The following is a 27,472-nucleotide window of genomic DNA, read 5'->3' as shown; positions in this document are numbered from 1 at the left end:
TACGTTATCGGTTACACTCGCGGTTCTATTTCTCTTCCTCTCACACACGCGTACGTTAGTGCGTGCATTTATCACGTGCGCGCAACCGCGGCGCGATAAGTATCGATAATTTTCATAGATCACTGATGCACGCGGCGTCTTGTAAAAAGAGAGAGAGAGAGAGAGAGAGAGAGAGAGAGAGAGAGAGAAAGTATAGATAATTCCGTAATGTTGTTCTCGCAGAGAATTACCGACGCCGTTAACACGATCAATGCTATTTTAATCCAAGCGATTTTTCACGGTCCGTAAATCTTTCTATTTAGTAAACAGTCTTTTCGATTAAAGATATCGTTCCTATCGTGCAACAAAAAAAAAATCATGCTCGACATCATAATACAATCCATTAAAAATCTGACTGTGGTAAGACTCTTTTTTTCAACACATACGTCTGATAAATCAAGCGAAACCTTGATGAAAATAATTGGAATGTAGTTAAGATTTTTACTGTTCAAAGGTAACTGTGATCTACGTCGCTTTCATAATTCACTCGTAACGAACTATCCCAAAGTAATGAGCACGCTCTTAGAAATTACATGCTGGGCTTCTCGCCTACCGCGCGAAAGTTAATAGGAACACGCTCGCGAGAATCGAGATAATGATCCACGATGAAAATGCAATATCGCGATAAAAGAGCCCGAAATCTTTTTTAAATTAAGATCCCAAGATTTTGAATTCTCAATTGAGATAATGAATTAAATGAGAAAGTAATCGTAAACAAGAGGAGAACTTCCGCGTGTCGACTTTACGCGATCGCTAATAGCGCAACGGATGGATTATGCTCGATTAAAGCAAATATGTAAAGAATGTCGAAGCAAGATCCTCGACAATGCAATCCCTCCGTAATAAAAGCGATCGTCGAGCGCGAAACTTCCATTATGATCGCCTTCGTAACGAATCTCATCCCGAAATAATACATCCCTCGGGGGAGTAAATTGCGGTCCGCGCGCAGTTTCCTCGCTACTTGAGCGCGGTGCGATCCAGCGGCTGTTTCCTCAAAAATCGGCGAAATGAATCCCGATAATGTTCGACGCGTACCGTATGTAAGGGAGTCGGGAGATCGCGCGACCACGAAAAATAGTTGCGCCGGCTCGTTTCCTTAGCGCGAGCGCGCGCGCGCGCGCGCACACACCGCTCCTTTAAGTAATATATTTCTCAGGGATAATTGCAGGCACACACATAGCGATTTCGTGCAGCTCGTTCTGATGCCGGTAGATACCGCGAACCGTACGGCGAAGCGTGTATTGCACGTGCAGGTAGTGGAGAGCACGCGGTGAAGAGAAACCGACCTTGCGGAGAGAGACAGCGATGACGCGCGATGAAGCGAGATGGAAGGAATCCCGCACGTATGTGTCGGTAGGTTACACGCGTAGGTAGGCACTTACCTATCCACGTAGATAGGTAGACACACTCGCGCTTAAGGGAGGCTACGCGCTCGAGAAGAGAGGAGAAACGCGAGGGACGAGAAGGTAACGCGAGGGACGCGATAAGAGGTTGAAAGCGAGAGAAAGAGAGAGAGAGCGAACACTCTTTGATAGAGCGTAACTGACTTCTTGGCCGGTGCATATTACCGGGCTGTTAGAGGGCGGAGCCAGCTGATGAGTTAGCAACGTATTGACTTTATAATAATCACGTTAGCCGGTCCACCGTGATCCCTTGGTATTACGCGGTGCCTCGCGCGAATTCACATACCGGGTGACGCCGAGTGTCCCGTGTGCTTTTCAACACAATGCAATGTGCAAGAAATCGAAACAATTTCAATTACCTTCATCTACATTTTCACCAACAAATGTGATCTTATAATATATTCAAATAATACTTATTGTTAAAAAGAAGAATTTAGATTAAAATTAAAATCCAAAATCTTTTTCGCAAAATTTTTTATTGTTTATTCAATGTTAATTTTGGCAACGCCGTGCACTAATATTAGATCGAATACTTTTCTCTCGAGGAATAACGCTGCTCGTAATATTTCGAAAATTAAAGTTTGCTAATTTGCGCCATATATATCCGCTCCACTATACGTCGCATCAAATCTATTCGCATTCCGATCTCAAGTATATGACGCAGCTGCGCAATTTCTTATACTCAGAGTGTATCGGTGTTCCGCACTGATCGTAAATATTTTTTCACGCCGTACTTATCGTACGGCGTGTACAGATCGCGATCTCGCTCGGGGAGATGCAAACCGACCGACCGCGTATATGCGAGAGAGACGTCGGTTGACATTTGGCCGAGCGGGCTGGCTGACTGCACGAGAAGAAGCTGTTACACGCTCGAGCGTATGAGATGCGTGGCCTAGAACACGGCGTGGTGTTCTTACCTGGCCTCTCCCCCTTAATTAGCGGTTCGGTTTATCTTAATCGTTCCCTCGACTCCTCTCGGTGCCCGCGAGCCCGTGGAAGATGAGGAAGCACGTGAGAGCGAGGCGCGCAAGTCGTCGTTACGTATTCACGTGCAGCCGCCGAGAGATAACGGCGATTTCTCTCTCTTTCTTTCTATCTCTCAGAAATAAAATAAGAGATCGAGAAAAAGATCGCGAGAGATATGCTGCCTGCCTCAATCTTCTCCGCGCCTGCTTTTGCGCCTGCTTTGCACGCGTTATTAATATTTCCCTGATCCTGGTGTCAATAACATTGATGGATGACAAGGCCATTATCTCTGCGCTCGGTAAAATATAGTGTCCAGGATCGTTTATTATCAAACGAGAAGAATTATCAACTGTCGAAGCGGACTAACTGTTTTGAATATGTTCGGAAAACATTCCGGGTACATGCCTTTAATTAGAGGTTCAGTTTAGGCGTGTTTCTCTAACTAGATTAAACGATAAATAGGTTCTGAGTTTTCACGAGGCTACTCTCATACTGACGTCAGTGTTTTCGCACGGAAAGCAAGATCGCGATTTCTCATAACGATTTTCTAATGGCATTTTCGTAATTACAATGGACAGTAATTACAAAGTGGCTGCTCGTTAAGTACATAGTTAACAACTGGATACTAGGATCCGTATATAATAGACTCGTGCTCCCATCTCTTTTCCGCTGCAACTTTCACGCAATTGATCAAGCAAATACAATTCTGATAATATATTGAACGTATAACGGCCTTTGTCCTTACGAAAAACAAAAATAATATAAGCAGCGCGTTTGAAAATACCGAATGTGTGCGGCGGGGAGATCTATTATTAAATTAAACTATCAAATTAAAGAGATATCACGATGCAATCTCTGTAAAAATCGACACATGTCGACAACGTGCACGATATCGTGACTCGTTCTTTTTATCAGTGTTGGCTCTCTAGATTGAATCTAATCCACCAGCTACCCCTTTGGAAGAAATTTATCGCGTCTCGACTCTGTGATCGTTCTCCACAACAAGTCAGCGATGCCAGCTTTGCGCGCGCACGTATGTGTATGTGTGCAATCGAGAAGATCCTCTTAATTCTCGTTTTCACGCATCGCGCCCTTCCTAGACTTAGATCACGCGCGGATAGCAAGCTGCTAGCTTTGCAAACCGTTTTTGTAACTGTCCCGGCAACGTGAATAGCGGCGATGCGGTAACGGCTGGTGCAATCCTGACCTCCAATCTCACCTCAATTTGCCTACACGCCGCCATTTGCCTCAGCGAGAACGGCGAGAGAGAAAGAAAACGGCCTATCTAAAATTATGATCTGAAAAAGTGCCCGACCGTTCGCGCGAGAGTATGTGTATGCATTATATATACATATATATATATATATATATGTATACGTGTGTGTTGCACGCGAGAGGTCGGGTGCGCGCGCACAACCGATTAATTATAACAAATTGCGTATTATTATAAATTTCGCGGCTAATTGGTACCTTTTTTGGCCACGGCAAGCTATTTCTTTAACTTTTATTTTTAAATCCTCGAAGCGCCGCTCATTATGTATCTTCCGAATGGATATATTTATCGCCAAACTCTTCTATATAAAAACTGTGTGTAATAAAAAAATTGTAAAATAATCTATAATAAAATATAAATATTAGTAAAAAACTCTCTTTCAAACTTTCTAACAGCGCACGTTAATCTTATTTTTTTTTTATACTTGACGTGCACACGATTTAATGAATTCTTTAGAGCAGGTTGACGAGCCATAATGTATTTCGCCGCGATGAATTTCGGATGACATGAACACCTGAACACGATGACAAATGAGCATTTCCGACGCGCGGGCACTCAACCCACGAATGGATTTTGATCGGAGCGGTTGACTTTAATGCGAGATAATTAGCTCTTCAATTATCGCGCCCAAGCCGCCGGAACGGTGAATCGTCCGTGAATGAAGCGTTTACAGCTCGATGCTAATTTGCGGTACACCTGCTTTTTGGCGAATGCGGCGAAGGCGCGCGAATGTTCTCTGCTCGGTTATCGCTGCAATTACTCCACGCTGCTTAAACGGTTCGCTCGTTCGTTCTCAGTTATGGTCAAAGGCACGCCTTTATCGCGGATAAGCGATTAGATCAGTACGGTATTTCACTATAATTGGCATATATATATATTGAAAGAGTAAACTAGTTACATCGAAAAAAATATGAGAGCACTCAAACTTAAGTAAAAAACATCAGCTTTATATAAAAGATATTTTTTATAAAAATTGGCAATTATAAAAGATTAAACAAATTTATACGTAAAAATATTATTTCTGAAATGAATTCGTAAACTTATTCAAACAACTGCGCAAATGCAAAGGTATCGATTGCGCTCAATAAAACGGCGCTCGGACCGTCTCGTTGAACATATTTACGGCATTTATGCCGTATTTTATTTATTATACAATCCGGCGTATTCATTCGTCCGACGTGAAGAAACAACAGCGTCGCGCGCGACGCCACAGTGCGCCCTGATCGATTTAACGCCAAATGTCGCCGTGTTTTACACGCGACAATAATGGTAGAAATCTATGTAGCCAATATTTCAAGCCACCCTTTCTCGTCCCCAACCCTCACGTGGACGGCGCGGCGTTCGTACACCAACGACACGTAGCCTCTTAGTTATTGGTCCGCATATGGACACCGTTCGATATTTCATATTCCAGCGAAATGAAAATATAAACGCAATCTCGCAGCCGGCATGTTTCAAAAAAGCGCCATTAATTTCTGTGCCATGTGTGTAATGCGAAAAAATTTTAGAATTTAGAATAAAGCTTTTACATTTTTTAAAATGATAAATATTTATTAGATGAATACAAAATGAAAAATTCTGTTCACAAAAAAATAATGAAACAAATGAGAAAACATTACTTGAAATACGCATTCTAAATTTTCGTTTAATTTTGCAATATAAGATAGATTTTATAATTAATTTTTCGCATTTGTGGACATCGGTGTGTTTCTCATGCTTCAAGTGATATTCATAAACCTGAAATAATTCTAGAGGGTCGATCGAATAACGGAATTTACATACTTCGTAGAAAAGAGAGCGATCCGACGCAGAAAAATAATGGTCCCAAGGGAGGAATACAATTTCTTCTTGCTATCCAGCAAGAAAGAATTCTTTTGTAATCGACAAGTAATTTACGCAAGAATAGAATGCGGTCACGCAAACACAATAATTTCAAAAATTATTTTATGAAATATTTGCATATTCATCTCCTTTTAATACTGTATCCAATTTTTATCGTTAAAAGTTAACATGTTTTTATAAGATCTATTTTATTAACATTTAACACACACACGTTCATGTTCTTGATCTAAATGTGATTTTAAGATTGCAGTGAGATGTATATTTACATCATTCGACAATGAATGTGTTAATTACTGATTATTCAAAAAGAAAATACTAATATAATACTGTCATAATTAATATGTTCACTGTTTAAGCATATAAGTACTCTTTTGGATCGGGGACAGTGAACGTGTGTCAATTATTTTAATTACAAATTTCTTAATAATTGTGTCAGATATCGAGACAGATTATGATTTTTCACTACCTCAATTTTCAACATTAGAAATATCTGCATAATTAATCTCCCGATTAAAATTCTGTTAAGTTCATTTGAAACTAAGCGAAGAATAATCGTCAACAAATGCGTTATATCGGCTTGTGTCACCTAAACGAGTGATTTATATTTTATCTATCTACTGTTCTCCTAAATATATTGTGTGTTAAACTTATATTTAAGGGTTGCAGTGTCATTTTTTGAGAAAAGACACGTCGTTGTAACACATGTGTCTTTATGAGAGTGTGTTCACAAGCCCGTAATATTTTAGGGAGAGCCCTCTCGGCCCTCGTCCTTTAAAAACTAGCCGGTGCATATGTCGGCGCAGGCGACATAATGTTATCAAGCTGTCCAGAAAGAGTCGCTGCCGATCGCCGCCACGTAAGGACGAGGTCCTCGGGGGACCGCGTCCTCGCTCTCGCCCACTTCGTCCTTATTGATATACCGAATAAACACACTTGGCAGCTAGGCCAGGACGGCTTTGCGAGGCAAATAGCTTCGGCTGGACCCTATGTCCGGGGAAATATCTTTCCTTCCTTAAAATTGACACTATGCTCGATGCTGATAACAGCGTTTGCGACAAAAGTTAAGTCTCCCTTCGAAACGTTTGAAGAAAAGATAAATTGATTTTTTCTTGATGAATATTTTCATAAAATTGACAAGTAAAATATTTTTAAATATTTCCATGAATACAATTATATTAGTTACATGCTAGATTATTGATAAATGATACAAAGTATAATTATATAATTATATTTTAGTATAATTATATTATTTTAGTATAATTATTTAAGTATAATTATATTTTTTGTCATATATAACTTTAAGCATTTAATTGATTAATGTGAATTCTGGTTTTTCTTCGGAGAATGATTATACGATAGAAATATATGAAAATATAAGATTACATGCCGATCGTGTAATCCCGAATACAATTTAAAATGATTCTATAAATAGACGTTAATGTTCTTTCACGCTGCAAAATGCTCTCAGCCAAAACCGACACGCCGTCGAAGCGTCATTTACCTCCTAAAATCGCTTCTGGAATCTCATTCAGTCTCCGGTTTCACCCTCGTGGCTTTTAAGTTTCGACCCTTATCGACCGCGTCGTGGACTTAACGCATCTCGTCGAGCGCGGCGGTTATCCAGTAAATAAAGATGAGTAGTTTCCCCGTCATCGCTCTCTCGCACACACGCGTACATACGATCCCGAGCGTGCAGCAGCGAGACGGTTCTAAATTCCGCGAGTCAAAGCGATGTTTGACATGGAAATGTTGAGCGATGCATTAAACATGCCGCGCCGAGTGCTTCCTTCCCCCTCCCGCGAGATTGCAATTCCCCTGCTTGTCTCGAAAAGACGAAAAGCGTTTCTTTCCGAGTTCCGGGACCCGATCATATAACCGATGCCAGCTTCGGGCCCCGGCCAACGCGATTCCCCTCGCGTTGTCCGAGCTGTATTTACTTAGGCAAACGAAAGGAACCGCCGTTCCGTTACTTCTCGGCCATCACTTTCAGAAGCAACTTCCGGAGCTAATCGATAGACATCGTGATGCAAGAACGTCGCGACGGTAGGTATTATTTCTATTTGCTTTTAAGAATGATAAGAAAATATTGCTCTTCGACCGCATTCTTTTCTTATCTCCTATGCTTCCCGAAAATTATTAAATAGGCCAATCATAAAGAATTTCTTTAATATAACATATATTGCTATTATATTAATATAACTAATTAACTAGTTTCCCTACGTATTATATCGAGCGCCGAAAAAAAAAATTTTTAAATAATCGATAAAGTATTACTCGGCTTTTCGTCATAAATAAACACAAGAAGATATAATGCTGTAATTCAAGTAAATTTTAAATATAATATATTGTGTAAAGCTGCTTCGTGTAATTTTATATCGAATTCAATTCCAGATTTTTTGCGATTTTGTCTTGTCTTAACACGCAAAGTTGTAAACTGCCCTGCTAATCATTATGTCATCGACGAGTTGCGAAAGACGCAGCAAGACAAGCGTCACGAATCTTCGTGTCGTGATAGCTTATCGAGGGTCGGAAATACGCACCTGATGCGAGAGGCAATTTCACTAGAGAAAGCCTTCTCGTAAAAAGAATTCTCTTTCCCCCTCCCCTGATTGTCCGGCAAATGACATTAAGTTTATTGTATTATTTAAAGAGCCTCGCTTTAGGATTGCTTTAAACCAGTGACCCTCGATTGTGAAAGCGCCGTCGAGGACAGCACAAACTAGGTTTCTCACGGATGAATCGCGAGGGTGCGAATTCGTTATTTCTTCAATGCGACGTCGAATGAAAAAGTAAAAAAACACCGAAACGCTACACAATTTTTTCGCGTTAAATGTTTCGTTAAAAATTCTAGCGTAACGCACATTGTTTATATTGGACAAAATATTCTCTCGTAAAATTAAAATATATTAGAGATTTGTCTTTCTCGCAGGATTTTCTTACTCACCGGGTGAGATGCCAAGCTTCGCGTGCATGCTACTGGGGCTTCTATGATCGGGGGTGGTAATAGAGGCAGCTACGGGTGGCGACAGGTGGGGATGTGTCAGTGGCCCGCCACCTGTCGTCGTCGTGGTAGTCGTTGTGGCACAAGGATTTAAGGGTGATGTCCTCTTGAAAGACTGGTCCGTCCGCCACGCGACCTCATTGTCGCCGATCCAGACTTTACCTGCACAAATGGATCGAACAGGAATTAGATATATACGTATATAACCGGTTACCTAAAATTATCCCAAAAAAAATATATAAAATAATAATTATATTATGCATAAATATATATTATTTTCCTATAAATACGCAGTAATTATATGCATATAAAATAAAAAGTATAATAAAATGGAGTAAATATTATTTTTCATAAACGCGAGAAAAAAATATCCGTCATCTCATTTTATCAAGAATGGAAGATCAAATTGCAAAAGAGAAAGGCTCTCGAGATAAATTCTATGCCCCGCGCGTATATTAATATAACGCATACACAAACGCGACTATACATGTGCAGAAAATGGCTTCTCTCCCCCAAACGGACTCGTCGTAATTAGCGACCCTCCAAATCCCCTATCCTTGCCAGCTTTCCCGGTTTTCCCCCGTTTCCCTTAATTTCTGGGAACAATGCCCGGCTCTGGATGTTGTTCCAGGCTGCAGTGTCTAATTACACGGGGGCATACCGAGCTCTTCCTCTTCTTCCCAAATTTGTAAGGGTGATATATAGGGTGCGCTAAAGTTTATAAATGCGCCATGGAACATTTACGAACGCAATCGGAAGTTAAACTTAAGAAAGGCTGTACGTTATGTTATAGAAAATTTTATCAATTTACATATCAGTAATCTATGCCTCATTTAATAAAAATTTACATTTAGCAATCATTAAGATTGTTTAAAATATTATCTTTATATTTAATATGTTACCGATTAATATATAAGTGATTTATAAGTATTATTAATCATTTTAAGAATTTTATTAAGTTTAAGTGTATGAATTTAATCTACATGTCGACATCATTTGCAAATAAATTGTATCTCACCAAAGTTCTGTTGCGTGCGAAATCCCGGATGTCCATGTCGTGTCTTTTCGAGCACCCCATAAATGACGGGATCTCGGATTTATGGAACACGTGAATACTGTATCGCCCCCGCATGCGTGAGACATGACTCAGACTCGGTATTATTTGCTTGACGAATGATTTAGCCCGAGATACTTAGCTAGCTTTTCCCCATAGCTCCCCCCTACCTCTCCCCCTCTCTACTTTCTCGCACCCTCTAGTGCAATGTTCTTTCCTGGTTCTTCTATCTGCCTGCTAACGACGACCAGTGAAACGCGCGTTGTTCCAGAGACAGAAATACAGTAACCAAAAAACGGAAAGAGAATAGAGATGAGCGGAGGAGGAAATGAGGGGTTCGCAGCAGCATGCAGGAGAGCGACGAAGATAGAGCGAGGGTAGTAACCGGAGTCTGTGTGGTTACGCGAAAGGAAGAGAGAACGTTTTTCCTATCGAGAGGAAAAAGGGAGGCGGGAGAAGAACGGTGGGGCTGAAGAAAGTGTAGCCGGCGCTAACTAAGGGCGTCGGCTAATCAATATCATCAGAGAATGGCCGCTGACCTCCATCTACCCCGCTAGATCGACCATTGTCCGGTATTCCGCGCCTCAAACAAGCTCCGAGCGCATATACGAACCATTTCGATTTTCCTTTTTCTCTGCCGCGAGCTTAGAAAACTTAATTCCGAAATAAAAATACATATGTGTCACAATAAAAAAATAAAATTAACATATTATTTATTTTAATTATTGTTAGTAAAAAAATATACGTATAAAAATAAAACCTACTGCAAATTATTATTAATAAAACATTGCTAAATATTATTTTAAAATCTCTTTGATTAATAATTGGAAAATTAGATAATATTATGTTACAAAATAATGTAAAAAATTCTAATTAAATGACTTATCAATATCTCGAGTTGAACCCTTCAAGAGAATATTAAAGATCACTTCGATGTCATTTCCACAAGAATGGCTTGCCCGAGGCTACAATCCAAAAACGTGAACCACAATACAGAGCCCTCCTTTAATCTCGTAGTGTTTGCATGGCCGCCTGATTTCAATCCCATGGAGACAAATGAAAGTAGCACAAAAAGCGATGAACTCGACGTAAAGACGCGTGTGTACTTTCGGAAAATTTAATTATGCAAATCCGCAAAAAATATATCAATGAGAAAGAGTTATACAAGGAGTGCTATAAATTATTGTTATTTTGTCTACTGGATAAATATAAAATCAATCTTTTTCAATTACATCATTTTTTGACGAAATCTAATTTGGAGATAAAGAGACACAACCAATCTCTCTTGCCCGTCTATAGACTCCATGGCGTTCATCGGCCTCATCTGCGCGTCCCCAGCATCGTTTCTCGCTTTCTCGTCCAATGAGGGTCGCGCGACTACGTCCAAGCAGAAACCAGTCTGCATAAACAGAGCCATCCATTGCGCGGACTCGTCCCTTTCCACCCCTCCACGCAGCCGTATAAACCTCGCGGAGAACCATTTCCCTTCAGCCTTCGCATTCCCCCTCGTCCTTCGTCCAAATCCGGCGCGAACTCCATTCACGGGTTTATCACTGTCCAGATAACAACGATTTACCTACACGCAAACTTCTGCGGGTCGGGGCTCCGAGCGGGTGGAAGGGCGCGTCTGGAGATGGGGCTGATAGAGAGAGGAGAGACGGGGTAAACCCCATGACAGGGTCGCTGAAGAAGGCGAGCGAGACGGGCAGCCACCTTGCATTCGGGAGTATTTCACTTTAACGGCCCTCCGGGGGATTGGCTGACCCCGACCGGAGACCCTTCACCGTTTCGGCATAATGGACCTCTACATTACTTATTCGTTCTGGCCAATGTCCTGCTAGCGGCTCGCTCCGTTCCCGGCGAGAGATCGGCGAGAAGCCGCTCGTTTTCCACGTCCTACCATTCACGCGCGCGATTAATCGCACGTCGTGGAAACAAGGATAACGAAATGGAGATGCCGTAATAGAAAGTGGTCATTTACAATCGAACAAAAAATTAAATTCTCAGATATATAGATTCGTTACATATTAATTTTGAAATTTATGCGCATACTAATAATATAAATATAAATTACATACATCAGAAAATATTCAAAATTTTCTTGAAAAATGTCATGTTTCAATATCTGACATTTTTCTGTCTAATCACGTATTCCTACCTCTCTTTTAACGACTACGACACCTTAAAGGCTGATTCCAGCTTCCGGGTACCAGCCAGTAGCTCGGAAGAACAACACGCCCCAAGCAAACTGCACTCCTCGTGGTACTTGAAAGAATTGAAAATTCCTGCTCGTCTAAGGGTTGAGAAGGTCGAGAATGGAGAGGGTGATGGCTAGGAAGGAGAGGCAGAAGGAAGAAGGGACGAAGAAGCGGGACGAGGAAGCGAACGACGCGGAGATAAAGCGTTCGATATAAGATTAATGCTAGAGGCCGCCGACCAGTCCCGCGCATGTCGAGGGCCGTTCAGCCATATACGACGGCAATGGTGATTCCTCTTTGAAGGTAGAACCGTGGGCAGTGGCCAAATTGAATCCTGCTTAGGATAGAAGAAGCGTCGACGAAAAGAAAGAGAGGGGTTCTAGCCCCGGAGCCCTTTCTCCAATAAATAAATCGCCGGCCGTCTGTGGGTCTCCGATTTTCAGCTCGAACGTACGGATTAAAATTGACCGGCCGATTTGTAGCGACGAACGCCGGAAGTAATTGCGCGATTATCTTGTTTCTGTATTTTTTCCCGATTTTATCTTCTTCGAGCGAAATAGAAAGCAGCCAAAGTATAAATATCTACACTGTGATTATTTTTCTTATACATACATATATGTATATCAGTATCTTATACATTATTATTACAAGCTTTCTTACTTTAATAATAAAAGAGTATAAAGTATATAAATGAGAATTACAAATAAAACATTAATTTCTTGCATTTTTAACTTTTCATTTCATTTTTAACTCCTCACAAAATTTCAAAGATATAAATATAATAAAATATTATATATTAATAATTAATAAATATTACTAGTTTTATTTTGCAAAATATCGAATTACGTTATATGATAAAAAACGAGATTCATTTTATATAATTTCCCTCTTTAACTACTAAATATAGATTAATTAACATGGAGCATTAAAAGAGTAAAATGATTCACCTACGTAAATATTTAGAATGTCGATGCTTTTTGATTCATAAACAAAATATATTGCACGTCAGGTAGTGAATAATCTTTAATCAATCACTGCTTTCTTGGAATCGGATCGGAAATATGACAATATCAAGTATCCAAACATTGTGACATCTTTCTCCGTTGTCGACTTAAGCTCTTCTTTCGTAATGCTAATAAATAATACTAATAATCTATCATCAACATAGCTAAGTCATTGGAACAGACACAATAAAGCGATAATACTATATGTATATGAATATATATATATATATAATATGTATAGACAGATTTTTCTTATGAAGAGAATCTCCACGTTATCTTTTATATTCAATATCAATTACAAAATATATTATATTTTTAACTTCAACTATTTGATTTTTTCTATTTTTTCTTTTTAGAAAAATAAAAATAAAAGATATGAGATATAACATTACACCAATCGATATATATGTCTATGTATAAGATGTTAGTAATAAATGTATATATTATATGTATGACAGATTTCTTTTTGGAAGTAAGAGGAAGAGTCTCTACGTTATAAATATATTTAATCAATAATAAAATATTTACAAATATAATATTTTCTATTTTTATCTCTAACTTTTTGATTTTTTCTATTTTTCTTCTCTTTAGAAAAATAAAATGGTAAAATATAAAGTTCACCTGCTAATGTACATATTTTTATGACGTTACGAAAGTGCGGAAAATTTATACTGTTTGTTCTTATTATAATAAACTGCTTTTATCTATATAAATAACTCGATATTATCGCATTATTTCCTCAGACATATGATTCAAGTGTCTTATTTTTGAATGATTATGAAAAGTATATACTTGGAAATGTATCGTTTTAATATATTATCGTGAACCGTAATATGTATGTGTCAATTTTTTTTCTTGATCTAACACGTAGTCGTGATAAAGTTATGTCTCAAAGCAAAGTCCAATGCTAACAATAAGTTAGGCTTAATCAGTATCATTAGTTAGTAGCGTTACACGCGTGACTATAATTTCTATAAACTGTTGTCGAGATAATTAATAATACACGGTATACGAGTACGATATTAATATATCCCTGTAATATTCTGCACAGTTTGCGCAATTACCTCTCTTTATTTCTTTTATTACTTCTTTTACTCGCGTCAGAATTATTCTTTTAACTCCTTACCCGCTTTCCTGATGGAAACTCAATGCTTGTGAGAGAAAAAGACAAAGGATCAGCATTCGTCGAGAGTTTCCCTATTTCTTGCTGGTTGCCCTTGTCGGAACGACGATCGATAAAACCGACCCCCTATGCCCCCACACACTCTGAGTACCTTAACACCCTCGTAAGTTTAGGGTGTCCCGAAATTCGTACCCATATTTAATGTAGTGAGATTTTTATATTGACTTAATTTAAGATTAATATCTTTTCTTAATAATAATAAGTAAATGAGTCCATGTCACTTCTTTTCTCAATCTTCTTTATAATTCAATAATCAATTCCTCGGTAACTAAATAATCATTAAATATTATAATTGCTTGTTTAAATAAAATTTACTTGGAATTATATGAAAAATAAGATTTCAATATATTTGATATTCATTCCTCTTTACCGATCGCCATTATGTTATATGAGATACTTGGTCTCGCCTCGTCCAATAAAAAACGTGAATAATAAAGAGGTTCATCCATCGAGGCAGAAGGGGCTGAAGGAACGCGGCAAGGGTTGTGAGCGCAAGCGCGAAACCGCCCCGCGAACGAGGGATGTCGGATACCACCCGTCGGCATAACTCCTTTCCACCGACACCCAGCCAATCTGCATGTAACTCGCGGGACGAGCCGCCATTTTGAGCGAGATTTACAATCCAAGGGGTGGAACTGCGCAACCCTTTGCTTCGATATATCGTAAATAGAAGTAGAGATATATTGAGAGGAACGAAAAGAATTAAGATATGCGTTATTGTAAAATTGCAAACACAGAGCCTATATTATTGGCCAGACTTTAAATTGAACTGTTACTTAAAAAAGTAAGGCCCCATAAGTTCTGTGCTGTTGAATTTTTCGTGCAGAAAGATATAACGCGGAGCTCGGTGAGCACAGCTGAACCCCATGGATCGAAAACGATGCTGCGTGTCGGATATCTTTCTTCGCAGCACGAAGCCGTTCAAACAAGCTTAACAAAGTTTTTTGAAATACATTTCAAGAAGCATACATGCTTCTTCATCCAACTGAAAAGAGAAAGTCTTTCTCTCTTTCTTTCTTTACATCAATATTTTTTTCAAATATTAATATTCTCTCTCTCTCTCTCTTTCTCTGAATGCAATTTCTTTTTAATTCAAAAAATTAAGAATTTAAATACTTGAAAAAATTATTTTATTTCCAAAGAGATCGAGAGATATTATTCTGCATATGCTCGCCTCATACAGATAATCTAAAGATTAATTAAACAAATAATTAGATTGTTCAATGCAATCGCCCGTTACAAGACATACCACGCAATAAAACATGGTTTTAATGCTTGTACCGATCCTCGACTTGCTCGAAGCAGACTCGCCGTCATCGGCACGACTAAGGGGTGAAAACCTCGAAGTTCCCGAAACATAGGTGGAGCTTTAACGAGGGATAGGGGCGGACGGCGGTCGGGATAGCGATTTTAAAATCACAATGGCAGACACACACGTCGCCAGCGTTTATCCATCCGTTTTCATCCCCGCCGTCCCTCCCGTCAGCCACCGGCTGGCGTCGCTCCTGCCGTTGCATCTGCGTTTGCCGCGCGCCTAAACGCTCCAATCTCGGCTGCCTGCGCGAGAGACACGAGCCCTAAAGGCTCTCTCGAGCGCGTGCGTGAGTGCGTGAGAGCCCACACACGTACGTGCGTCGTACGTGCGTGGCACGGACGTAGCACGCGTTTCCGAAGGAATACAACCCCTGCACCTTTCGTGACGCGCCCGCGATGAGGAGGGGACCTCGATCGGGCCACCCCTTCCTCAAACATTCTAAACTTTTTTCCGACCCCCCTCTGCTGCTGCGTTGTAACAACGCCTAGCAAGTTCGCGTCAAAAAGGGCTACGATACGACGACCCGCTTATGCTAGTCTACCGTTACGATATTTTTTTCTCTCTCTCTCTCTTTTTTTTATGATAGATTACGCCGAATTGGCAAGGCAAAGTTACCCCTCGTTGCGGGTGATTTCTGAGTATCGAAATAAGCGATTTGTGCTGGAGATTGTGTCTGTTTGGCTTGCGATTGTTTGATAGCTCTCTTTTCTGTGTAATGTTTGTCTAACCACGTTGAAAATTTCAACTTAACACCAAAAGTATATACATATCATATTTATATTATATATTTATACATATATGTTAAAATTTTACACATTAAAAAAAACAGAACTATGCACCGTGCTTCTGGAAAGTCAGGAATATTTAACAATCATTAGTCTAATTGGTAACTATATATCCGACAGTGCAAATCGAAACAACTATTAACGAGTAATGAGAATTGCAATCATCACCGGCGAGTGATTAACTATGATAATTCAATGGATATCCGGAATTTCAATCTTGATAACTGTAATGGAACTTCCTGTTGAGAAATTGGAATTTATTAATGGCGAGATGACAGAAATATAATATATCATCAAAGGCTAATATGGCTGGTTGATCCAGTAAGTTGTTCGTAAGTTGCGATGCAATACTTTCACCCTTGGAATGTCTTTCCTTGATCGTTGCCAATTAATCGGCACAATATATAACGCACTATGCGTATTGAGAGACTTTTTTCAAATAATGATATCAATTCTAAATTTTATTTTAATCACATATTTTTTATAAAATACTCACTGTGTGTTCTCTAAACTCATTTATCGAAGCAAGCTTACATATTATTCCAAGATACGTTTCCACGTCTGCGGAATACACAACACCTCGAATTAAAACTAAGCCATGTATAATAAATTACGAATGTTAATCAAGGGCGGTGTTTTTCCGTTTTTCTCTTCGCAGTGAACGAACCGTATGCATTCTTGGAAAATCGCTATCGTTCTAATTGGCAACGGCGTCGCTTGCCTGCGTACAATGCATCGCGAAACGACCGTTTAATGAGAGCCCCGGTGATTAACTATGATAATATGGATATTCTGTTTCGGTCGAGACGCGCGCGCCCAAGATGGAATCGTGTCTGCGGGCAAACAACGCAACGCGTATTCAACGCACGATACGCATTTATTACGCATCCGCCGTGAATAACGCAAAGGGGGTGCACGTGGGAATCGTCGATAGCGCGGAGAGATGCGGAGGTTCTATTAAATTCCTCCCGGCTCTGCGTTCGGCCAATCGCCGGTAATCATCTAGGGGCCCTCTTCGTTCTTCCCTTTTACGTTCGGTGGCTAATTAATCTCTCTCGCCGTCGGTGCATCGTTTCGCCGCGCACTTTTCCAGTCACGGTCGTTCGCGTTCGCGCGGCATATTAATCAGTGGCGGGGGGGGGGGGGGGGGGGGACCTATCTCGATGGAATCGATGGCTCGCGGTAAGATCGCGCGAGCGAGATGATCGTTCTCGAGGAGCGAGGGACGCGAACGCGGCGATAAACGCGGCGATAAAGGCTCCTCCTCCCCGCCGACGCGACGCCAGAGGCGAGCGAGCACATCGCTGATAATCGGGCGTCATTTGTAAGTCAAATACGGGATACATACTTTGTAATATTCTCCGATCAACGTTCAGTGAACATCACGCGAGATGCGTTCGATTTCGCTACCGTGATACACGCGACGCGATAAGATGCACGAGCAATTTGTTATCCACACGATGTATCTGATTTATTCATGATTTATGCAGACAACTTCAAAAATTATGGTGGAAAGGAAGGAAATGCGATAACGATGCGTTTCCTTTTTTTCCCCATTCCATTATAGAGAGATAGCAATCGAAATTCACCTTTTCTAAAAATAAACTATATTCGCGTTTTATATTTCCTACAGAATCAAACAATGTATTTCGAGACAAAAGTTGCGGTAATAATTTTTAGCTCCTCAACCCCTGTTAGCACTCCCTTCGCTACTTTCCGATCCCGTTTCGATCTCTCCGGCGAGAGCAGCTGCGTCTCCCGGAGCCAGACACTGCAACTCGTAGAAAGAGGAGACGACGAGACGAGGAAACGCGAACGGACGAGCTGACGGACGGGCGAACGCGAAGGGAAGCCGAGGGACGAGAAGAAGAGAAAGAAAAGGAGAGAAAAAGGCGAAAAAGGAAAAGAAAAAAAAGAGAAACCAACGCGAAGAGATCTCTAGAGCAAACTGTTCGCCTCGAAGAAGCTCGGCATGACGGTCTGGAGGGGTGAATTCGTCGCCTGATAACCCGATTGGCTGGCCGCGCCGCCAATGCAACCGCGCTCTCTCCGCGAATGCATTCGCTGCACACACTGCATTTCTACCGACTCACTCATATGTGCGTGCGTGCGTACGTGCGTGCATGTGTGCACGCGAAAGCGAGAGAGCGTAATGTTCGCGATGCGTCTTCGCGCAAAACGCAACGGCGGCGTGCATGCGTAATGTCGTAGCGTGTAGGTGCACGTATATGTGTGGATGCGTATCATGCGTGCACGCACGTTTGTATGCGGTCCCCGCGGGACCATCGCAAAAACTGGTAGCCGACCACCGGTCGCCCGCATTGCCATTGCGGGTCCGTTCTCTCTCTCTCCTCCCTCCCGTTACGACGACTCCTCTCGACAATCCTGTTGCACTTCTACAAGGCAGGGGGTGAGGTTGAATGAGGAGGGAAAAGGGGAGATGAAGGACTACCCGATGTCGCGATCGAGGGAGGACGGATTTTTCTCACGGAGCGCGACTCTGACAGAAAGAAGGAGACGAAGAAACGATCGGATGGAAGGAAGACGTTTTCTTGAGATGCTTGGGAGCGAGTCCTCTTTTCAGGTGATCCTGAAGAGACGATACGTATGTCAAATCGAAAGTTTCTCGTTTCCCGCATCGTTAATTCCTTTGTACTTTTGTACTTTGCTATCTCAGATAAGATTTGTGGTAGACTTTGAATTAGATTTTAATAATAATGCAGAATATATTTCGTATACGCATAGAAATCTGATTAGCTACATGATTCCGTTGCAACGCATTTCCGTTGCAACGCATAAAATTTAATAAGAAATCTCGCCATTTCCTGGAAACTATTCGCTTTTCCTGAAGCACTTTCTCCTCATGCGTGAGGCACTAGAATGTTCCGCTGATTTGCATAAAATATAAATCCGAATTTCTTTTTCTCAATAACTCTCATATGCAATATTTCATGTATTTGAATCAATTAATGACTAGAAATTCTTTACGTCCGAAAAGTATCGGTCCAATATTGAATTCAATTTTGCATATCAGATTCCGAGGAAATTATTTCGTCTACATTCCCTGCATACTCGTCCATCCCGAGAGGTAATTGGCGTGACGTCGACGTTATATCACGAAAGATAAAAGGTTCGTGAAACGCTCCGCGTTATTTATCCATTTACGCACACGAGATTTCGAATATGATAGTCGAGCAAAGTCTCGAACATTTCGATGTCACAATATATGTGTGTCGCAACCGTAGACAAGATATCCAGAATACATATGAATAATATTGATACGAAAATTCCTCGTGCTATTGCGTGTGTCTCCTCAAGAAGCATCGTCGATATTTCATCATAGAGTTAGTCGAAAGCTCGGTAAACTCTGATGATCTGACAATGAATCGAGAAATCTCTTCCTCGCATATTCACGCATTGCGTCGGTCTTTAGCGTCGAATTATCATGTGTCGGTTCTCGGGCGAGATAACGACGCGACGTTGAAGGTGCGCCTCGGTTTTACATGTTTACACGTTTAACTTCAATAAGATTATCGCTCTGAACGACACCGACTAAATCAAACATCGCTGCGCGAGCAAACTCGCTCGTTCATCGATAACCTCGATGACTGGAGGAAACACTGCAGGAATTCTCGGTGTAAAAGATCTCTTATCCTACAAAATATATTAACTCTAATCGCAGATAACTAAATAATTATTGTCACCTCAAGATTTAAAAAAGTATTCCTCTTTGTTTGATATCTATAGTCAAGCAAAGTATACACGATATCCTACTGTTCCCTCCCCCCCCCCTCTCTCTCTCTCAAATCTCTTGCGCAAAATACTAAAGTGCAATATGTCTAAATGACTGTACGAAGAAATGATAACGATAAGCTGGCGAATAAGCATACGTGAGCTTTACTTACGTCGTCATAAATTCACGTGTAAGCATCGTTTAACTTGAATTGTCGAATATCATTATAATGTTCGAATATCTATTTCCGGAGTTTTATAAACGCGTATGATTTATAAATCTATAATCTATTAATCTCGTTTCTAATCTCCATCGCGTGTTATCTCTGTCAGTGATCAACCGCTGTGGTCAAACGATCCACACACAATCCGACGAGCACAATATTCTCGGGTTTCAATCAATTCGTTAGCATGCCAGAATTGAACGCGATATCAATCGATATTGAAAAGTTGCCCTAGAGCGCGTCCCTAGATCGTTCCCTGCTCGATTTTAAACGAATATCGTTGTGTCATTTTTTTTTTTTTTTATTACTTTCGCGCATCGTCCTTCTCGTATCACTGGCTGATACATCGGTTAATCGAAGGGTGAGTTATGCGAACAAAAGTTTTATTTAGCGACCGCAGAGTGTGGCCATAGCGGAACAAAGGCGCAAAAAAGTGGAGACATCTCAGGGGTATTGGTACATGATCGCCCCAATCTTTCATTGCGGCGAGCGATATTTTTCTATTTGATTGAATCTCTACGATTATATTATTAATTTAAAATCAATCCCTGATAAAAAAATCGATCATGGGGACAAAAATTTAGAGAAATCCAATACTTTACAGTAGTAATCAAAAAATTGTGCAAAAAAAATACTATTAAAATACTCTTTTATCGGAAAAATTTCAAAGATATATTGCTTTGTTTAAAATTGTATTTCTAAGAATTAAAAATAATCTTCAAATCCCCCAATTTATGAATAATTTGATAGCTGAATTTCGGAGGATGAGTCGTCGAACATGAGAATTTTCGTTACATTCGAAAACTGCTATCTCGTGGCATCGCGGCGTTTTAAAAGGCGCGCGACCCCCTTTTCTCGACGCTCGAACCCCCCGCCGGGGCAAATGCGCAAAAACTGTGTGAAAAAGCGTTATTTCGGGGTGAAATCCGACGCTGCGCGGTCGTTTTTTTTTTCTTCTCGCGAACAGCAACCCCTATTTGAAAAAAAGAGGCGCGAAGCTACGGGGTCGTCGCGAAAGCATGGCGGGGTGCAGGTAAATTTTCTCGTGATTCTGGAAGATCATCGTTCGACGATCGCGTACACATACGCGTACGATGGAGGAGCGAATCCGAGAGGTAGGGATCTGCGGTATCCTGCATATTCACCGGATTTTTGTAAATCGCAGGGTACCGTGGAGAGAAAAAAAAACGGGAGAAGAAGCCATTCACCCTAAAAAGTTGAAAAGGGGGAGGTTAAGAAGGGTCCGCAACGGGTAAAACCGTCTGTTTTTTGAACGCAAATCCGACGATCCTTTAGAATTCCCGATTTCTGGGTCATGGGAAGGTATCGCGATCAATGCGCGTTGCCCCGATCTTGGAAACTGATTTTTTTTTCTTTCTCCTTTTAACATCTTCGCTCCCCTTCTCCCCGCTCTGCTTCTATCCCGTCGACGCTTTCAGAATCTTCTTCATCGTTGCGCGATCTCACCCCACCTGTGCTCGTTCAATCGATTAATGCGCGGCCCGTATTCCGAAAAGGGTTCCTTTCTCGGAAAGTGGAAATTTCTAAAAGTAGAGCAGTAGATTCGTGGCGATTGCGCGCAGAATATCGAATCTCTCTAAGAAAGTTTCGCACGACGGTGAAACATTGCGTATCTAAAAGCGTCCGTACGCACGCGGAATTTCGAGTACATCTCCTTTTATAGAAAATCTTTGCATTTTTGTGTTCTCTACCAGTGAATGTTCTTCGATGTGATAAAAGTCTCGATGGAATCCACGTACAGGAAAGAGTAATGTATCAAAAATTGTGATCACGGAATATTTGAAAAATATCAAATCTCTGATCTCGAGAAAGAAGAAATTTATACATAAATAAAAATGTATCTGAAGATTTTTTTGTGCACGATTGAATTGCGCAAAACAGCATCAATGGCGGCGAACAATTTTGCGAACAACCGACATTTGGATCCGCCTGTAACTATGTAAACTACATATTCATGTATTCATTCGCGTGCAATCCGGGCGTGATAGCGATCGGCACATTGTGCGCGACGAGGAACTACGTATTGTGAATTCAAAATTGTCCCTGGCGAGGTGCTATATTATATACCTGTATTATAATTAGACGCACATTTGGCGCGGTGTCAGTTAATTACGCCGTGAGATTATTACCATGATTACCATGACAGCAAATACGGAAACTACGCGAGCAGCAAGATCGTGCCCGGGATAAGCTCGCCGTAATTATTCCAAAGACACAATGCGGAGAGAAATTCGCAATTATTTTATAGAACCCCATAATTGCCACCCTCGATAATAATTGGTTGCCATCCGCGAAAATATGAACATATCAAAAGATTTAAGTGCGCGCAAATCCTATATATTTCGGATACTTTGGTACGTCAATTTTCTTCAAACATTGTAACTAATATACTATAAATAAAAATCTTTGCAAGTGCATAATAATCACTAATGATGGCGACATCAATTAGACGCGTATCGAGCGTGACGGACGCGTTCTCAAGAGATTCATGAATCACAATCGAGATAGGAAGCGTAATCGAGATCGCGCTTCCGGAACGGGCAATCGCGCCGTCCTGGAATCATCGATTATATCATGCCGAATGTAAATATCGCTTCCTTGATCGCTCTATCAAACCGCGCCGACGCGCAGGAATCTTTCCTTGTGGAAAAAGAAATTCGAGCCTTCCCCTCTCCCCCCCCCTCTAGATCCTCCGTAGGTGCATTCAAAGTGCAACTGAGCTCTCTCTCCCCGAGCGTACATATTGAATCGTCATAAAGCATTCGCGTGCATCAGACCGGGCTCATTGTCCTGTCATTCACTCGTCATCCCCCGCCTTTTCTATTGCGCGGCTATATATGTATATGTATACATATATGCACGTATACGCAGCCGCGAGCGGCTCTCTTGCCTCACAAAAAAAAAATAAAAAAATAAACCACCCCTAATTCACGTTTTCCTCCCTTGGCGTGTCTAAGCCAGGATCAAGACGAATGCCCCGTTCATCCTCCCCACGCCGCTTTCTTTATACGAAACTGTTGCGTTTAAGGCTCGTAGAGATTAAAGACGCGGGATTTGAAATCGAGGAATCCTCGTCGAGGATTCGTTCCACAGGCCGCTTACGATGCAACGCGATGCATGTCGTGTGCAGCGACTTGAACAAGTATTCTGAGGTAAGTTGTAAACTGCGAAGCTATGGATAACTATTGATATTTATAGAATACTCATAAAATGTCAATCATATTTGTAAAGCGATCGAAAATTTATCGAGATTTTTTTGAAGGAAATCTTCGTTGATGTTGACAAGTTTTTGTCAAAAAAACTTGCATAGACAAAATATTTATTTTACGAGAAGAATATAACGCGTCGGATAAAACTTTCAAAAATTTTGAAAAACTTGAATTAAGTAAAATTGTAAATGGAAAATATTATAAAAGGGAAATGAGAGGGAGAGAGATGGAAAAAAATGTATACCGCGCGTGCGATGATAAATGTTCCTAAAAAATCGCAATCAACATAGCACGTGCTAGCGATCGGCAAACGTAAATGTGACTTTTCAAAATTCAGTTAGGGTGAATTCAGCGACGAACAATGGATCGCTCCATGCAGCTGTCCCATCATTACCGGCTTCGTCACCATAACTCTTACAAGCCGGAAGCTGCACAACAAACTATCGTAGTATAAAAGCGTAGAATATTTTTCTCTCTTTGTAATATACATATCATTCTGTTCTAAACGTTTCTACAAAAGTTAAATCAAGCAATTAAAGTCATTCGATTATGTCGGAAGTCCGACTTTTCTTATTCTTTCCGAAACGAGAACGCAAAGCGAAGTCGGTGAAATCAATTTCCAGCCAATTTACGGAGTCTTTGAGTGCAAGGGGATGACGCCTTAAAAGTGCGTAAATAAATAGATTCGGACGTGGGCGTAGCCCACGGATGAGGGCCGAGGGTGAGGTTCGTGGAAACGAGACAATAAGCCCGGAGGGTCGTCGTCGGGAACTCAAAGAGTGCCCATGCTGCGACACTCGTCCGATAATCTAATAAAGGGGTTGTCTCCACTTTTCGCGTCCCCTCCCGGACGTTCCGTGGACGTGCATTTCTTTTAGTTCCATTCTCTTTTCTCCCGGCATTTCCATCGTAGATGATTTGAAGGTAAATATTACCTCAAAAGATTTCGATGGCCGGCTGCAAATGGGCAATTTCTCGACCGCCCTTATATTCGCGCGAGACTAGATCTCGCCGTCGACACAACGGGATGACGATAAGAGGCGAGAGATTTTCTCGCTTAACTTTCTGCAAAACACGCGAGATTTCTTCTTTTTAAAAAGAGGACAGACAATATCGTCTAGATGTAAGTAATAGAGCTTAGACAATAATCGCTCTTTTCTCCAATAGTAGAATTCCGAGTTAAGTTCAACAAAATTTTACCTCACATAAAAATATTTGTAATGTCATAATTTTAAAAATTACTAAGAATTTCTCGAACAAGCTTCGAGCGCGTATATGAACCATTTCGATTTTCCTTCCTGCAGCGAGCTTAAAAAACTTAATTCCGAAATAAGAATGCATTCAGAATGTCATAATAAAAAATTAATATTTTTAAGAAAAATGACATCCGAAGATTTTGACAATGGACAATTATGCTATCTATAAAATATCTGTGTTTTAATCTGTCATTTTTTTCTTAATTATGAAATTTTTCTTTTGCAGAAAAAAATATGGACATAACATACATGTTTTACACATATTATAATTTTTTCAGAGAGTACTCTGACTGGATGTCACACGTGTAGCGTTTTCAAAAAATGCCTCTTTCGGATATCTGATTCTGGTGGCCATTGACATCGTTTCGAACGTGTTGCACGAGACTGACCTCGTCCGCTGCAGGAGTTGTCAGAAAACTGCGGAACCTCTTTCCACGCCAGACTGCCACCAACCCCCTCGAGTGCGGCCACGACGTGTAATTGAATTGGGTTCTGGCTTATTCCAAGCAAATACACGGCGCGCCTTCCGCTTTCCTTCTTCTTGGATACAATCTTGGATACACGCGGAAATTTTCCGACAAGATCGAGAGAATAATATATTTATTAAAGAGAAATCTGACGATGATTAAAATTACGATTAAAATTAATGCAGAAAAAAGTAAAAATATCAAAGTGTACTTGAGCAACGTTTTCACAGAGATAATTATTTCATAATTTATTTATGTTTAATTCATCAACGACAAACCCTTACGATGATATAAATGCAATTTGGAGATACAATATTATAATGTTTCGAGATATTTGTTTCTCAAAAAGTCGCTTTCTACGCTCCTAAATTTCTCCTTGCTTTCATCGATATTATTTACGCGATGGTTACGTCAGAATTAGCGCAACTTACGGTAATAGCGGACGCCGCCATGCGAAACAAATTCTCGCGAGATGGAAACAGACGCGACGTGTACGTGCGCACGAGATACAAGTAGGAGGAAGGGAAGGCAAAGAGGTCTTTCAGGAACGAGAGCTATTTGCGAGACTCAATGGAAGAGGGTCCTCGAAAGGGGGAAAGACGATGGGCGGCCGCGCCCTCCCGCTATATCGACCGCCGGCGCTCCGCTCGGCCATTCCGCATTTTAAAGGGAAAATTTCCGTTTATTCGGGCCGGCTTCTCTCCCGCGGAATTATTCGAAGGAGCTCGCCTCGCGGATAGCAGCTCAGATGGAAAATAACGTGACCTTTTGCTCGTGGCAGGTCTCCCGGGAGCCTGGCGGAGCGTTTCTCCTCTCTCCTACTTTTTCCCCTTCGCCTCTCTCATTTCCGCTGGAAATTTCGGCGTGTCCTGAAAGCCGAGCGCACACAGGACGGAATCGGATCGCGTCGGAATTCGCCGATCTTGAATTTGAGCGAGTAAAACACGTTTTCTGTACGGTATTCGGCCGTATATCCTCCTACGTCTTCTGAATATCTCTTTGTCTACAATATACCTCAAGGATGCTCCCTGCAAACGCTTGAATTTCGGAGCACGAAACCTTTGTCACGTCATACCTTACATGAAAAACGAACGTTCAACATCTGACATATCATCGAAAGGTACGTTGTACATAGGTTTCCAATGTAACTCGTTAATATAATAATTTTTCTATTCAAATCCAAGTTAATTAAACCTCGCGTGTATTAAAAGCATAAATGTAAAAGTAAAAATCTTTTTCAGGAATAGCCGGAAAAAATGAATGAGCGTTCTTAGATTTATAAGTGAAACTGTTAAGCGATATCTCGAATGTTACATCGCGGATGGAAATATCGTAGGAACGGCCTGTAATCGAACGAGAGGAACGGAGGAGGGCAAGGACTAAATAAACGAGACCTCTTCATCAGACAGCGAATTCCGAAGTTGTTTGCTCGCGCTGAACTTTGTGCGCAACGACAGAGAAGGAAGATCACGAGCTGAGCGCGAGGGAGGAAAAAACGGAAAGGCGATCACAGAGAAAGCGACTGCCAACAGTCCCGCACGTGACGTCTTTTCCGGCCTTTCGTCCTGCGTCCTATTCCTCCTTCCGTCTCGCGTCCGCTATTTATTCTAGTTATTTTATCACACGCCCGAGAAACGGGAACACCTCGCAAACTTCCGTTCGTTTAACTTGCCGTGCCTTCGATTTGGCGTTAGGTTTCGATACGGCTCGAAAAAAAAAAAAATCGTTTATCGCATAATGCGATATGATGAACGCGATGCGAGACGCAAAAGTCAAGCTTATAAAAAGTTTTACCATATACATTTTTCGCAATATTTCTAATCAACATTATTTTATGCGAAATATGGGAAAGTTTGTTGCCCAAGATTTGGTAATCTGTTTATCGCACGTTGATATCGCCTGGTGTTTTGTAACGCGTCGTAATGAAATCAATGACTATTATACGAAGTACGTTCATTACCGGTAATGCGTGTCGAGTAAAGAGAGATTTTTGATTAATTAATTATGCAAATGCGCTAATTAATTGAGCAAGCTTAGCGTGAAATATTACGTTTTGTGCATATTTGCGAAACTTCCCCAACTTTTACCAGGATAGAAGGGAAGGTGAGAGAGAGAGAGAGAGAGGGGGGAAGGGTATTTTCCTCTCATATAATCACCGCGAGCGATTTTCTATATAATGAGCGATGCCCGTTTTAATTAGCATGCGGTATAAAAATCGCGTTACAACGTAACGATATTATGCAACGTTTTTGTGCACCTCGCTCGCGCAAACGTCACATACATAATCCGTCAAGGCGTTAATTATCCACAGGCGATGTCTAACCGGTGACTTACAAATGTATTTTTCGCTCAAGATATTGTAGTGCATCGCTCAACCTCATGGAATTTCGTATCTTTTCTCTTACTGCGACGACGCGACGTTACTTGCAATTAACGTGCATGTATTGAATGCTGCTGGATTCGTAATACAATTAGCAGGCTAATAATTGCTACACACGAC

At 41.0% G+C, this 27,472-nt stretch overlaps 1 protein-coding gene across 1 annotated transcript in view; it reads right to left on the bottom strand.

Annotated features, from left to right (window-relative positions):
* LOC115236769 (basic-leucine zipper transcription factor A-like) overlaps positions 1-27,472 on the bottom strand; it is a 91,623-nt gene that overhangs the window by 16,319 nt on the left and 47,832 nt on the right. Inside the window, exon 3 of the mRNA XM_029809446.1 lies at positions 8,468-8,686. Coding sequence (XP_029665306.1) covers positions 8,468-8,686 — 219 coding nt within the window. The remainder of the gene's footprint in view (positions 1-8,467; positions 8,687-27,472) is intronic.

This window comes from Formica exsecta, unplaced genomic scaffold, assembly GCF_003651465.1.
Source record: "Formica exsecta isolate Colony F162 unplaced genomic scaffold, ASM365146v1 scaffold1116, whole genome shotgun sequence".
Lineage (NCBI taxonomy): Eukaryota > Metazoa > Arthropoda > Insecta > Hymenoptera > Formicidae > Formica > Formica exsecta.
Note: the sequence above shows the minus strand (reverse complement) of the source record. Positions and strands in the feature narration are given on the sequence as shown.